Source organism: Bufo gargarizans, chromosome 4, assembly GCF_014858855.1.
Source record: "Bufo gargarizans isolate SCDJY-AF-19 chromosome 4, ASM1485885v1, whole genome shotgun sequence".
Classification (NCBI taxonomy): Eukaryota; Metazoa; Chordata; class Amphibia; order Anura; family Bufonidae; genus Bufo; species Bufo gargarizans.
Genome location: NC_058083.1, coordinates 163,686,850 through 163,702,727, shown reverse-complemented (window position 1 = coordinate 163,702,727; position 15,878 = coordinate 163,686,850). Strand labels below are relative to the sequence as shown.

Below are 15,878 nucleotides of genomic sequence, written 5' to 3'. Positions count from 1 at the left end.
ACTTGTGAATAGAGGAAGCTGACTGGAAAGACGACAGCCATGTTGTAGCTGGTATTCCACTACTGCCCTCTGCTGCTCACAAAGCCTGGCTAACAAGTAGAAAGTTGAGTTCCAGCGCGTGCTCACGTCGCACAACAATAGGTGACCTGGCCATTGCAAGTGCTGATGCAGCATTGCCAGACCGGCGGCAGCTGTAGATAACTTTCAGAAATGGGCACACATGCGGCTCACCTTCACCAGTAGCTCAGGCAAATTGGGGTAGGTTTTGAGAAACCGCTGAACTACTAAGTTGAACATGTGGGCTAGGGATGGTATGTGTTTGCGCTTGCCGAGCTCCATGCCGCCACCAAGTTATGGCCATTATCAGACACAACCATGCCTGGTTTCAGGTTGAGTCGCGAGAGCCACAGCTCAGTATGGTCCCTTATACCCTGTCACAGCTCTGTGGCGGTGTGCTGTTTATCCCCAAAGCATATCAGCTTCAGCACAGTCTGTTGCCGCTTCCCCACTGCAGTGCTGCACTGCTTCCAGCTACCGACTGATGACTGACTGGTGCTGCATGCGGATAATTCGGAGGTGGAAGTGGAGGAGGAGGCGGAGGAAGAGAAGTGGGGGTTAAAGCCACTACCGTAGGTGCTGGGAGAAACCCTGATCGACGTAGGGCCCGCAATCCTTGACATGTTAGCACCTGTGCCATACCAGGGTAGGGCACACCTTGAAAAATAGTGGCGGCTGTTGACTGCATAACGCGGGACGGCCACCGACATCAAGCTACGGAAGGCCTCAGTTTTCACAAGCCTAAATGGCAACATTTCCAGGGCCAGTAATTTGGAAAGCTGTGCATTTAGTGCTATGGCCTGTGGGTGGGTGGCTGGGGGCTGGGTATTTGCACCATTTGGAAGTGCTGCAGTCTTTTATTTCTTTGTATTTCAAGACGGTGGGGTTGTGTCTTATTGCTGGCACTCCTTACTTTGGTTACATTTTTGTGCTGCCTTGAACTTTCTTATATATACATATATATATATATATATATATATATATATATATATATATATATAGTACAGACCAAAAGTTTGGACACACCTTCTCATTCAAAGATTTTTCATTATTTTCATGACTATGAAAATTGTAGATTCACACTGAAGGCATCAAAACTATGAATTAACACATGTGGAATTATATACATAACAAAAAAGTGTGAAACAACAGAAAATATGTCATATTCTAGGTTCTTCAAAGTAGCCACCTTTTGCTTTGATTACTGCTTTCCACACTCTTGGCATTCTCTTGATGAGCTTCAAGAGGTAGTCCCCTGAAATGGTTTTTACTTCACAGGTGTGCCCTGTCAGGTTTAAGAAGTGGGATTTCTTGCCTTATAGATGGGGTTGGGACCATCAGTGGCATTGAGGAGAAGTCAGGTGGATACACAGCTGATAGTCCTACTGAATAGACTGTTAGAATTTGTATTATGGCAAGAAAAAAGCAGCTAAGTAAAGAATAACGAGTGGCAATCATTACTTTAAGAAATTAAGGTCAGTCAGTCATCCGAAAAATTGGGAAAACTTTGAAAGTAAGAGCTAATTGACCATGAAGGAGAGTGATGGGGTGCTGCGCCAGATGACCTGGCCTCCACAGTCACCGGACCTGAACCCAATCGAGATGGTTTGGGGTGAACTGGACCGCAGAGTGAAGGCAAAAGGGCCAACAAGTGCTAAGCATCTCTGGGAACTCCTTCAAGACTGTTGGAAGACCATTTCAGGGGACTACCTCTTGAAGCTCATCAAGAGAATGCCAAGAGTGTGGAAAGCAGTAATCAAAGCAAAAGGTGGCTACTTTGAAGAACCTAGAATATGACATATTTTCTGTTGTTTCACACTTTTTTGTTATGTATATAATTCCACATGTGTTAATTCATAGTTTTGATGCCTTCATAGTCATGAAAATAAAGAAAACTCTTTGAATGAGAATGTGTGTCCAAACTTTTGGTCTGTACTGTATATATATATATATACAGTATATATATATATATATATATATATATATATATATAAATAAAAGGCAGCTTGTTATGGAGCAGGAGAAGCTGAGCAGATAGTTTTATGTGTAAATATTCAGTATAACATCTTCTCATTCTGGGCTTTGAAGTCAAGTCCAGATAGTGATCATATGAGTGACTGACAGCCTTCCCTCTATGACTGTGTATACAGAGAGAGCTGTCAGTCACTGATAAGAACACCTCATTGATATCAAAGTTCTGAATGAGCAGGAATTTCCCATAAAACTGCATTTCCCAGTTTTCCCATAAAACTACATATCAATGTTCTCAGCTCCTCATCCTTTGAGGTGAAAATTTCCCATACCGTAAGTTGTCTCTGAACTTAAAAAAAAAAAACTCTTGATATGTCATAACAATATGTCATTCTCTGTGGGGTCTGAGTGCCAAGACCCCAACCAATCACTGAAATGAGAAGAGAGAAGCGCTCACATAGCATGAGTTCTATCCTTGCTGGAGAAGACAGACTCAATAGATAGTCTATAGGCCCAAGTCTATTTTGTCTCTTGCAGTGAGAGGAGAGAGTACTCTATGCAAGTGCATCTTTCTCCTCATTTTAGCGATCAGTGGAGGGCTCAGCATACCTTTGCTATGGTACAATGACATATCACAGTATTTTCAGAGTTCAGCGACACTTTAATAGGGCTGATAAATGCAGCGTATTTTTCAGGGGTGCAGTTATCAGAGTGCTACTGTATAATGAATGCTATGTGGAGCCACATCATGAACCAAATCTCTAGAATTTGTGCTACTTGTTCCTAGTGGTCATTTTGAATACTCACAAGGCTAGGTTCACAGCACATTTTGGCTTTATATATGGAATATAATGTACACTTTTTGTACTCTATTTTCAAACAGAATGGGTGTCTAGCTTATAAAGTCTATTTCCCAATGCTCTATTATAGTATTCTAAAAGAGGTAGTCCTTCATGTGAAATATGCACTTTTGAACAGTAAAAATGACCATACCTTTGCTTCTACTGTATTGAAAATTATAGTCGACTACGTGAATAACAAATGCATTCTAAAAAAATAAAATGGCTGCACAGTATACATTTTGGCTTTTAATGAGAGTCAGTGGCAGACGCGCAACTATAAAAACAATATTCTTTATACGTGCATATGTTTAAGGCATATATTCATTGAAGTGTTAAAAATGGTCTGACCAAATGTAACACCTTAAAGCAGTTTGACCCTAGCCTAGCAATCAAGCTACATTTACAAGATTGATTATATAACTAGAGTTGAGCGAACACCTGGATGTTCGGGTTCGAGAAGTTCGGCCGAACATCCCGGAAATGTTCGGGTTCGGGATCCGAACCCGATCCGAACTTCGTCCCGAACCCGAACCCCATTGAAGTCAATGGGGACCCGAACTTATCGGCACTAAAAAGGCTGTAAAACAGCCCAGGAAAGAGCTAGAGGGCTGCAAAAGGCAGCAACATGTAGGTAAATCCCCTGCAAACAAATGTGGATAGAGAAATGAATTAAAATAAAAATTAAATAAATAAAAATTAACCAAAATCAATTGGAGAGAGGTTCCATAGCAGAGAATCTGGCTTCCCGTCACCCACCACTGGAACAGTCCATTCTCAGATATTTAGGCCCCGGCACCCAGGCAGAGGAGAGAGGTCCCGTAACAGAGAATCTGTCTTCATGTCAGCAGAGAATTAGTCTGCATGTCATAGCAGAGAATGAGGCTTCACGTCAGCCACCACTGCAACAGTCCATTGGCATATATTTAGGCCCAGCACCCAGGCAGAGGAGGGAGGTCCCGTAACAGAGAATCTGTCTTCATGTCAGCAGAGAATTAGTCTGCATGTCATAGCAGAGAATGAGGCTTCACGTCAGCCACCACTGCAACAGTCCATTGGCATATATTTAGGCCCAGCACACACACAGGCAGAGGAGAGAGGTCCCGTAACAGAGAATCTGGCTTCATGTCAGCAGAGAATCAGTCTGCATGTCATAGCAGAGAATGAGGCTTCACGTCAGCCACCACTGCAACAGTCCATTGGCATATATTTAGGCCCAGCACACACACAGGCAGAGCAGAGAGGTCCCGTAACAGAGAATCTGGCTTCATGTCAGCAGAGAATCAGTCTGCATGTCATAGCAGAGAATGAGGCTTCACGTCAGCCACCACTGCAACAGTCCATTGGCATATATTTAGGCCCAGCACACACACAGGCAGAGGAGAGAGGTCCCGTAACAGAGGATCTGGCTTCATGTCAGCAGAGAATCAGTCTGCATGTCATAGCAGAGAATGAGGCTTCACGTCACCCACCACTGCAACAGTCCATTGGCATATATTTAGGCCTAGCACACAGGCAGAGCAGAGAGGTCCCGTAACAGACAATCTGGCTTCATGACAGCAGAGAATCAGTCTGCATGTCATAGCAGAGAATGAGGCTTCACGTCACCCACCACTGCAACAGTCCATTGGCATATATTTAGGCCTAGCACACAGGCAGAGCAGAGAGGTCCCGTAACAGACAATCTGGCTTCATGTCAGCAGAGAATCAGTCTGCATGTCATAGCAGAGAATGAGGCTTCACGTCACCCACCACTGCAACAGTCCATTGGCATATATTTAGGCCTAGCACACAGGCAGAGCAGAGAGGTCCCGTAACAGACGATCTGGCTTCATGTCAGCAGAGAATCAGTCTGCATGTCATAGCAGAGAATGAGGCTTCACGTCACCCACCACTGCAACAGTCCATTGGCATATATTTAGGCCTAGCACACAGGCAGAGCAGAGAGGTCCCGTAACAGACAATCTGGCTTCATGTCAGCAGAGAATCAGTCTGCATGTCATAGCAGAGAATCAGGCTTCACGTCAGCCACCACTGCAACAGTCCATTGGCATATATTTAGGCCTAGCACACAGGCAGAGCAGAGAGGTCCCGTAACAGACGATCTGGCTTCATGTCAGCAGAGAATCAGTCTGCATGTCATAGCAGAGAATGAGGCTTCACGTCACCCACCACTGCAACAGTCCATTGGCATATATTTAGGCCTAGCACACAGGCAGAGCAGAGAGGTCCCGTAACAGACGATCTGGCTTCATGTCAGCAGAGAATCAGTCTGCATGTCATAGCAGAGAATGAGGCTTCACGTCACCCACCACTGCAACAGTCCATTGGCATATATTTAGGCCTAGCACACAGGCAGAGCAGAGAGGTCCCGTAACAGACGATCTGGCTTCATGTCAGCAGAGAATCAGTCTGCATGTCATAGCAGAGAATGAGGCTTCACGTCACCCACCACTGCAACAGTCCATTGGCATATATTTAGGCCTAGCACACAGGCAGAGCAGAGAGGTCCCGTAACAGACAATCTGGCTTCATGTCAGCAGAGAATCAGTCTGCATGTCATAGCAGAGAATCAGGCTTCACGTCAGCCACCACTGCAACAGTCCATTGTCATAAATTTAGGCCCAGCACCCAGGCAGAGGAGAGAGGTCCCGTAACAGACAATCTGGCTTCATGTCAGCAGAGAATTAGTCTGCATGTCATAGCAGAGAATCAGGCTTCATGTCAGCCACCACTGCAACAGTCCATTGGCATATATTTAGGCCTAGCACACAGGCAGAGGAGAGGTTCATTCAACTTTGGGTAGCCTCGCAATATAATGGTAAAATGAAAATAAAAATAGGATTGAATGAGGAAGTGCCCTGGAGTCCAATAATATATGGTTATGGGGAGGTAGTTAATGTCTAATCTGGACAAGGGACGGACAGGTCCTGTGGGATCCATGCCTGGTTCATTTTTATGAACGTCAGCTTGTCCACATTGGCTGTAGACAGGCGGCTGCGTTTGTCTGTAATGACGCCCCCTGCCGTGCTGAATACACGTTCAGACAAAACGCTGGCTGCCGGGCAGGCCAGCACCTCCAAGGCATAAAAGGCTAGCTCTGGCCACGTGGACAATTTAGAGACCCAGAAGTTGAATGGGGCCGAACCATCAGTCAGTACGTGGAGGGGTGTGCACACGTACTGTTCCACCATGTTAGGGAAATGTTGCCTCCTGCTAACACGTTGCGTATCAGGTGGTGGTGCAGTTAGCTGTGGCGTGTTGACAAAAGTTTTCCACATCTCTGCCATGCTAACCCTGCCCTCAGAGGAGCTGGCCGTGACACAGCTGCCTTGGCGACCTCTTGCTCCTCCTCTGCCTTGGCCTTGGGCTTCCACTTGTTCCCCTGTGACATTTGGGAATGCTCTCAGTAGCGCGTCTACCAACGTGCGCTTGTACTCGCGCATCTTCCTATCACGCTCCAGTGCAGGAAGTAAGGTGGGCACATTGTCTTTGTAGCGTGGATCCAGCAGGGTGGCAACCCAGTAGTCCGCACAGGTTAAAATGTGGGCAACTCTGCTGTCGTTGCGCAGGCACTGCAGCATGTAGTCGCTCATGTGTGCCAGGCTGCCCAGGGGTAAGGACAAGCTGTCCTCTGTGGGAGGCGTATCGTCATCGTCCTGCCTTTCCCCCCAGTCACGCACCAGTGATGGACCCGAGCTGCGTTGGGTGCCACCCCGCTGTGACCATGCTTCATCCTCATCCTCCTCCACCTCCTCCTCATCCTCTGAGTCACTTCGAAGAGACTGGCCTGAAAGTGCTAAAAATGACCCCTCTTCCTCCTCCTCCTCCTGGGCCACCTCCTCTTCCATCATCGCCCTAAGTGTTTTCTCAAGGAGACATAGAAGTGGTATTGTAACGCTGATAACGGTGTCATCGCCACTGGCCATGTTGGTGGAGTACTCGAAACAGCGCAACAGGGCACACAGGTCTCGCATGGAGGCCCAGTCATTGGTGGTGAAGTGGTGCTGTTCTGTAGTGCGACTGACCCGTGCGTGCTGCAGCTGAAACTCCACTATGGCCTGCTGCTGCTCGCACAGTCTGTCCAGCATGTGCAAGGTGGAGTTCCACCTGGTGGGCACGTCGCATATGAGGCGGTGAGCGGGAAGGCCGAAGTTACGCTGTAGCGCAGACAGGCGAGCAGCAGCAGGATGTGAACGCCGGAAGCGCGAACAGACGGCCCGCACTTTATGCAGCAGCTCTGACATGTCGGGGTAGTTGTGAATGAACTTCTGCACCACCAAATTCAGCACATGCGCCAAGCAAGGGATGTGCGTCAAATTGGCTAGTCCCAGAGCTGCAACGAGATTTCGCCCATTATCACACACCACCAGGCCGGGCTTGAGGCTCACCGGCAGCAACCACTCGTCGGTCTGTTGTTCAATACCCCGCCACAACTCCTGTGCGGTGTGGGGCCTGTCCCCCAAACATATGAGTTTCAGAATGGCCTGCTGACGTTTACCCCGGGCTGTGCTGAAGTTGGTGGTGAAGGTGTGTGGCTGACTGGATGAGCAGGTGGAAGAAGAGGAGGAGGAAGTCGAGTAGGAGGAGGAGGCAACAGGAGGCAAAGAATGTTGCCCTGCGATCCTTGGCGGCGGAAGGACGTGCGCCAAACAGCTCTCCGCCTGGGGCCCAGCTGCCACTACATTTACCCAGTGTGCAGTTAGGGAGATATAGCGTCCCTGGCCGTGCTTACTGGTCCACGTATCTGTGGTTAGGTGGACCTTGCTACAGATGGCGTTGCGCAGTGCACACTTGATTTTATCGGATACTTGGTTGTGCAGGGAAGGCACGGCTCTCTTGGAGAAGTAGTGCCGGCTGGGAACAACATACTGTGGGACAGCAAGCGACATGAGCTGTTTGAAGCTGTCTGTGTCCACCAGCCTAAATGACAGCATTTCATAGGCCAGTAGTTTAGAAATGCTGGCATTCAGGGCCAGGGATCGAGGGTGGCTAGGTGGGAATTTACGCTTTCTATCAAATGTTTGTGAGATGGAGAGCTGAACGCTGGCGTGTGACATGGTTGAGACGCTTGGTGACGGAGGTGGTGGTGGTGGTGTTGGTGGTACATCCCCTGTTTGCTGGGCGGCAGGTGCCAACGTTCCTCCAGAGGCGGAGGAAGAGGCCGAGGCGGCAGCAGCAGAATAGGCCGAGGCGGCAGCAGCAGAAGAGGTAGCAGGGGGAGCCTGAGTGACTTCCTTGGTTTTAAGGTGTTTACTCCACTGCAGTTCATGCTTTGCATGCAGGTGCCTGGTCATGCAGGTTGTGCTCAGGTTCAGAACGTTAATGCCTCGCTTCAGGCTCTGATGGCACAGCGTGCAAACCACTCGGGTCTTGTCGTCAGCACATTGTTTGAAGAAGTGCCATGCCAGGGAACTCCTTGAAGCTGCCTTTGGGGTGCTCGGTCCCAGATGGCGGCGGTCAGTAGCAGGCGGAGTCTCTTGGCGGCGGGTGTTCTGCTTTTGCCCACTGCTCCCTCTTTTGCTACGCTGTTGGCTCGGTCTCACCACTGCCTCTTCCTCCGAACTGTGAAAGTCAGTGGCACGACCTTCATTCCATGTGGGGTCTAGGACCTCATCGTCCCCTGCATCGTCTTCCACCCAGTCTTGATCCCTGACCTCCTGTTCAGTCTGCACACTGCAGAAAGACGCAGCAGTTGGCACCTGTGTTTCGTCATCATCAGAGACATGCTGAGGTGGTATTCCCATGTCCTCATCATCAGGAAACATAAGTGGTTGTGCGTCAGTGCATTCTATGTCTTTCACCGCTGGGGAAGGGCTAGGTGGATGCCCTTGGGAAACCCTGCCAGCGGAGTCTTCAAACAGCATAAGAGACTGCTGCATAACTTGAGGCTGAGACAGTTTCCCTGGTATGCATGGGGGTGATGTGACAGACTGATGGGGTTGGTTTTCAGGCGCCATCTGTGCGCTTTCTGCAGAAGACTGGGTGGGAGATAATGTGAACGTGCTGGATCCACTGTCGGCCACCCAATTGACTAATGCCTGTACCTGCTCAGGCCTTACCATCCTTAGAACGGCATTGGGCCCCACCATATATCGCTGTAAATTCTGGCGGCTACTGGGACCTGAGGTAGTTGGTACACTAGGACGTGTGGATGTGGCAGAACGGCCACGTCCTCTCCCAGCACCAGAGGGTCCACTAACACCACCACGACCATGTCCACGTCCGCGTCCCTTACTAGATGTTTTTCTCATTGTTATGGTTCACCACAACAACAAATATATTATTTGGCCCAATGTATTGTATTCAAATTCAGCGGGATATAAATTTGAGGCCTAGTATTTAGGCGCTGGGTGACCGGTATGGATTTAGTGACAGAATTAGACTTGGAAATGCACAGAAGCGTGTGTGTGTGAAGTTATTCTGAATGACCCAATGTGCACCTTGAATATTATATACCCTTTTAGGGATAGATTTCAAATAGCTCTGATATAGCAGAAACCACTAAATTATGAAATTGCTAAATTGGGAATTGTATTTCAACCCAGAACAAAAAATGTGCTTTGACGGACACTAAATAACTTTCCCAGCCACAACAGGACAGCGTTAACGAGAGATTTAGCAGGATATAAATTTGAGGCCTAGTATTTAGGCGCTGGGTGACAGGTATGGGTTTACTGACAGAATTAGACTTAGAAATACACAGTAGCGGGTGTGTGTGAAGTTATTCTGAATGACCCAATGTGCACCTTGAATATTATATACCCTTTTAGGGATAGATTTCAAATAGCTCTGATATAGCAGAAACCACTAAATTATGAAATTGCTAAATTGGGAATTGTATTTCAACCCAGAACAAAAAATGTGCTTTGACGGACACTAAATAACTTTCCCAGCCACAACAGGACAGCGTTAACGAGAGATTTAGCAGGATATAAATTTGAGGCCTAGTATTTAGGCGCTGGGTGACAGGTATGGGTTTAGTGACAGAATTAGACTTAGAAATACACAGTAGCGGGTGTGTGTGAAGTTATTCTGAATGACCCAATGTGCACCTTGAATATTATATACCCTTTTAGGGATAGATTTCAAATAGCTCTGATATAGCAGAAACCACTAAATTATGAAATTGCTAAATTGGGAATTGTATTTCAACCCAGAACAAGAAATGTGCTTGAACGGACACTAAATAACTCGCCCAGCTACAGCACTAAGGACAGATTTAGCTGGATATAAATTTGAGGCCTAGTATTTAGGCGCTGGGTGACAGGTATGGGTTTAGTGACAGAATTAGACTTGGAAATGCACAGTAGCGGGTGTGTGAAGTTATTCTGAATGTCCCTATGTGCACCTTCAATATGATCTACCCTTTTAGGGATAGATTTCAAATAGCTCTGATATAGCAGAAACCACTAAATTATGAAATTGCTAAATTGGGAATTGTATTTCAACCCAGAACAAGAAATGTGCTTGAACGGACACTAAATAACTCGCCCAGCTACAGCACTAAGGACAGATTTAGCTGGATATAAATTTGAGGCCTAGTATTTAGGCGCTGGGTGACAGGTATGGGTTTAGTGACAGAATTAGACTTGGAAATGCACAGTAGCGGGTGTGTGAAGTTATTCTGAATGTCCCTATGTGCACCTTCAATATGATCTACCCTTTTAGGGATAGATTTCAAATAGCTCTGATATAGCAGAAACCACTAAATTATGAAATTGCTAAATTGGGAATTGTATTTCAACCCAGAACAAGAAATGTGCTTGAACGGACACTAAATAACTCGCCCAGCTACAGCACTAAGGACAGATTTAGCTGGATATAAATTTGAGGCCTAGTATTTAGGCGCTGGGTGACAGGTATGGGTTTAGTGACAGAATTAGACTTGGAAATACACAGTAGCGGGTGTGTGTGAAGTTATTCTGAATGACCCAATGTGCACCTTGAATATTATATACCCTTTTAGGGATAGATTTCAAATAGCTCTGATATAGCAGAAACCACTAAATTATGAAATTGCTAAATTGGGAATTGTATTTCAACCCAGAACAAGAAATGTGCTTGAACGGACACTAAATAACTGGCCCAGCTACAGCACTAAGGACAGATTTAGCTGGATATAAATTTGAGGCCTAGTATTTAGGCGCTGGGTGACAGGTATGGGTTTAGTGACAGAATTAGACTTGGAAATACACAGTAGCGGGTGTGTGTGAAGTTATTCTGAATGACCCAATGTGCACCTTCAATATGATCTACCCTTTTAGGGATAGATTTCAAATAGCTCTGATATAGCAGAAACCACTAAATTATGAAATTGCTAAATTGGGAATTGTATTTCAACCCAGAACAAGAAATGTGCTTGAACGGACACTAAATAACTCGCCCAGCTACAGCACTAACGACAGATTTAGCTGGATATGAATTTGAGGCCTAGTATTTAGGCGCTGGGTGACAGGTATGGGTTTAGTGACAGAATTAGACTTGGAAATGCACAGTAGCGGGTGTGTGAAGTTATTCTGAATGTCCCTATGTGCACCTTGAATATTATATACCCTTTTAGGGATAGATTTCAAATAGCTCTGATACAGCAGAAACCACTAAATTTTTAAATTGCTAAATTGGGAATTGTATTTCAACCCAGAACAAAAAATGTGCTTTGACGGACACTAAATAACTTTCCCAGCCACAACAGGACAGCGGTAACGAGAGATTTAGCGGGATATAAATTTGAGGCCTAGTATTTAGGCGCTGGGTGACCGGTATGGATTTAGTGACAGAATTAGACTGGGATATGGCCAAAAAATAACCACACTATTGCTGGTTAAATGCACTTGGTGATGGGCGCAGCTTGCCCCTGATGTAGTATATGGCCAAAAAATGAACAGACTATTGCTGGTTAAATGCACTTGGTGTCACAGCTTGACCAACCACACTACTGAGGGTTAAATGCACTTGGTGACGGGCGCAGCTTGCCCCTGATGTAGTATATGGCCAAAAAATGAACAGACTATTGCTGGTTAAATGCACTTGGTGACGGGCGCAGCTTGCCCCTGATTTAGTATATGGCCAAAAAATGAACAGACTATTGCTGGTTAAATGCACTTGGTGTGATAGCTTGACCAACCACACTACTGAGGGTTAAATGCACTTGGTGACGGGCGCAGCTTGCCCCTGATGTAGTATATGGCCAAAAAATAAACAGACTATTGCTGGTTAAATGCACTTGGTGTGACAGCTTCACCCTGATGTAGGCTTTAGCCAAAAAACAAACGCACCAATTGAGGGTTAAATGCACTTGGTGACAGGCGCAGCTTGCCCCTGATGTAGTATATGGCCAAAAAATAAACAGACTATTGCTGGTTAAATGCACTTGGTGTGACAGCTTCACCCTGATGTAGGCTTTAGCCAAAAAACAACCACACCATTGAGGGTTAAATGCACTTGGTCGCAGCTTGTGCTGGCGCACCACAAGACACAAAATGGCCGCCGATCACCCCAGAAAAATGTGACTGACAAACGGTCTGGGCAGCCTAAAAACAGTGAGCAATTGAGGATCAGCAGCTCAATGATCCACAGCTGCAGATCGATCAGTTAATCAAGTCCTTTGGAGGAGTTAATCTGCCTAATCTCGCCCTACTGTCGCAGCCGCAACCTCTCCCTACGCTAATCAGAGCAGAGTGACGGGCGGCGCTATGTGACTCCAGCTTAAATAGAGGCTGGGTCACATGGTGCTCTGGCCAATCACAGCCATGCCAATAGTAGGCATGGCTGTGATGGCCTCTTGGGGCAAGTAGTATGACGCTTGTTGATTGGCTGCTTTGCAGCCTTTCAAAAAGCGCCAAGAAAGCGTCACAAAAGCGCGAAGAAAGCGACGAACACCGAACCCGAACCCGGACTTTTACGAAAATGTCCGGGTTCGGGTCCGTGTCACGGACACCCCAAAATTCGGTACGAACCCGAACTATACAGTTCGAGTTCGCTCATCCCTATATATAACCATATAATAATTTCTCCAGGTATGTACAATTCAAAATCTCCCATATTTTTCCATACTAAAAAATAGGTATAAAAACAAGCTGAGCTGCCTAATGTGATCTCCGTAACCCTCTTCTACTTGATATTTATTTTTAAGCCTAAGAAGCAAAATACAAGTGAGACACTAATTAACGTGTCACCTCAAAAGTGCTTCCAAAATATTTTAATAGTGGTTGTAAAGGTTAATGGCAGAGTTTGTCTGCAGCTTGACTTATTGATCACTTTGAACTATGATGTTCATTAAACAGCCTTAGTACAAGCTGCATGGTCATATATCAAGGAGCTTGCACATTTATAATTCACTCTTCTAAGAAAAGTATCTTTGCGGGAACTAGAGGAACAAAATGTGGCAAAAGGTTTCTACATAAAAAAAAATAATATCTGTGTCTTTTTCTGTTAAGCAATTTTGGATCGCGTAATGTATTCAAAGACGCTCTGTATGGACGCACGGCAAGCTTGGGGCTCCCATTATGATGTACATAGTTTGTATGGATATTCCATGGTCCTTTCTACAGAAGAGTAAGTTGACTGCATATATACATGTTATGATAATCCTTTTCATGTTTGTATATCATTATGAATGTAAGGCCATATATCTCAAAATTATGAACAGTGTTGTATATGGTTAGGAAAACATGACTTCCCCCTCCCAACAAAAAAAAAAAATGTCCCATTTGTTGTGTCTTCTAATGCACTTCCAGTATAGTGATAAAATTTGGCATGGGACAGCAATCAAGCATTACCACTTTCAATCCATTACACTGCCAGATACAGTCGAGCATCATATAGCTCTCTTCATGCAATAATTTAAAAAATAAAATATCCACTTTAATTCAGATTCCTGCAGAGAGTGTTCAGCCTGATGTCCCTCCGACCCCCCACCTAATTTACACTGGGGGGGAGAAATTATTGTTCTTTTCCTACTGATTAATGGACTCACTTAACATTCATATGTAATGGACTCACATCTGCAGATAGCATGTTATAGAGCGGCTGAGCGGATTGAATTATAGTCAGAAAACCTGTCATTTATACATTCAAACCTCTGCTCTTTCTGAATTCAAGACCAGCCCTGCGTACAACTATCAGGGACTGACAGCAATTAGAGATGAGCGAAGCGAGCTTTGGCTCATAGATTCGAAGTTGCTTCACTCAGAACTTCGGTATAATGCCGTACTGAGATGCGGACTCCGATGAGGCAAAGTCAGTTACTCCCGAAGTCTCACGATACTTCGGTAAATTACTTCGGTATTTGATTTTTGAACTGAAAAACTTGGAACTGGTATAGACACACTTAGGGTCCATACACACGTTCGCAAAATGGGTCCGCATCCATTCCACAATTTAGCGAACGGGTGCTGACGCATTCATTTTCAATGGGGCCGCAAAAGATGCGGACAGCACACAATGTGCTGTCCACATCCGCACTTCCTTTCCGCGGCCCTGCAAAAGAATAGAACATGTCCTATTCATGTCCGCAACCACAGACAAGAAAAGGCATTTCTATTATAATGCCGGCCATGTGCGGTATGCAAAATGCGGAACGCACATGGCCGGTGTCCGTGTTTTGCGGATCTGCAATTTGCGGACCGCAAAACAGTTGTGAACGGGTGAATGGACCATTAGGCCTCATTCCCATGATGAGATCTTTGAGAAGACGACCAGTGTTTCATCTGTGAAGAAAGAGTCTGTTTTTGGTCCATGTGTCATCAGTACTTCATGTAGACTGCTTGGCTAAAAAAGGGGTTTCTACAGCATCTCCTACCAATGGTCTGTAGAAACCACTGACTGAACACTGTTGGCATCAATGTTGTGTCAGTAATTTTTATGGACCCACGGAAAGTAGTGTATGTCTCTGAGACTTTCCACTGACCCACACTCAGTAGAAAACCACTGATATGTGAATGAAGACATCATAATCAATGGCTCCATGTGCTGTCCAAGGAAATCATGAACACCACACATCCATGATTCCCCAATGCCTTATACAGGAAATGCCATCAATCACTTCCCCCATGTACAACTGAAGTCCCAAAAAGCAAAGATATAAATATATAAATTATAAGTTTTACTGAATATTTTCCAATAAACTGTATATCAATGCCCTGTAACATGCTGACTGCAGATTGCACCGCATTTCATGGTGACTCTTTAACATGAAAATCCTTATGCAAACAAAAAGTAATTTGTATTATGCTTTATGCTGAAAAATCTGAAATTTATATCCTATGGAACTGTTAGACTATTAATATTAGATATTACTAGCCATGTATATATATGAACAAAGATGAAAAATACTACAGTTTAAAAAAAAAATATTTTAAATAAATAGAAATGTTGCTGCTTTTGTCAATCCGTAGCCTTTGTGAAACAGAGCAATCATTACAGCATGCATGTGATCAGGACAATAGCTGCAGTAAGCTACATTTCAGAATGGCTTTTTATTTTCAGAGCCATCAAAGCTGTTTTCCCTGGAAAAAGAAGCATCATTTTTTCTCGATCTACTTTTGCTGGATCAGGCAAACACTCAGGACATTGGCTTGGAGATAATGCTGCCAACTGGAATGATATTAAATGGGCTATACCAGGAATGCTTGAATTCAGTCTTTTTGGAATACCTTATGTAAGCACATTACATGAATAAGCCTGCAAAACAAATGGTCATCTATGGGAATTAGCACTAAATTGTGTTTATTTGTGTAGAACATCATGATCCATTTCATTGCCAATTGGATGCTTTATGACAGTCAACACAGAGAGCAGAAGAGAAATAGGCAACATTTGCAGCTAAATATTTCAGTGGCCTAAATGCCTCATAAGAAGAGATCCTTATAGTCATTGATACCAAAACAGTCATCTTTGAAACATAAGGCTAAGATAGCAATCTAAACAAAGTCCTTATGAAATGTTAATTGTGAGTTAATTCAATTAAATACAAATTATTGCACAGCTAAAAGTGATTTTGGAAAATAT

The 15,878-nt window shown here is 45.0% G+C and overlaps 1 protein-coding gene across 3 annotated transcripts in view; it reads left to right on the top strand.

Moving 5' to 3' along the window:
* The window catches only part of SI (sucrase-isomaltase), a 360,959-nt gene that overhangs the window by 168,600 nt on the left and 176,481 nt on the right, over window positions 1-15,878 (top strand). For all 3 annotated transcript variants that reach the window (XM_044289835.1, XM_044289836.1, XM_044289837.1), the window contains 2 exons: window positions 13,307-13,424; window positions 15,357-15,528. In XM_044289835.1, coding sequence (XP_044145770.1) covers window positions 13,307-13,424; window positions 15,357-15,528 — 290 coding nt within the window. The remainder of the gene's footprint in view (window positions 1-13,306; window positions 13,425-15,356; window positions 15,529-15,878) is intronic.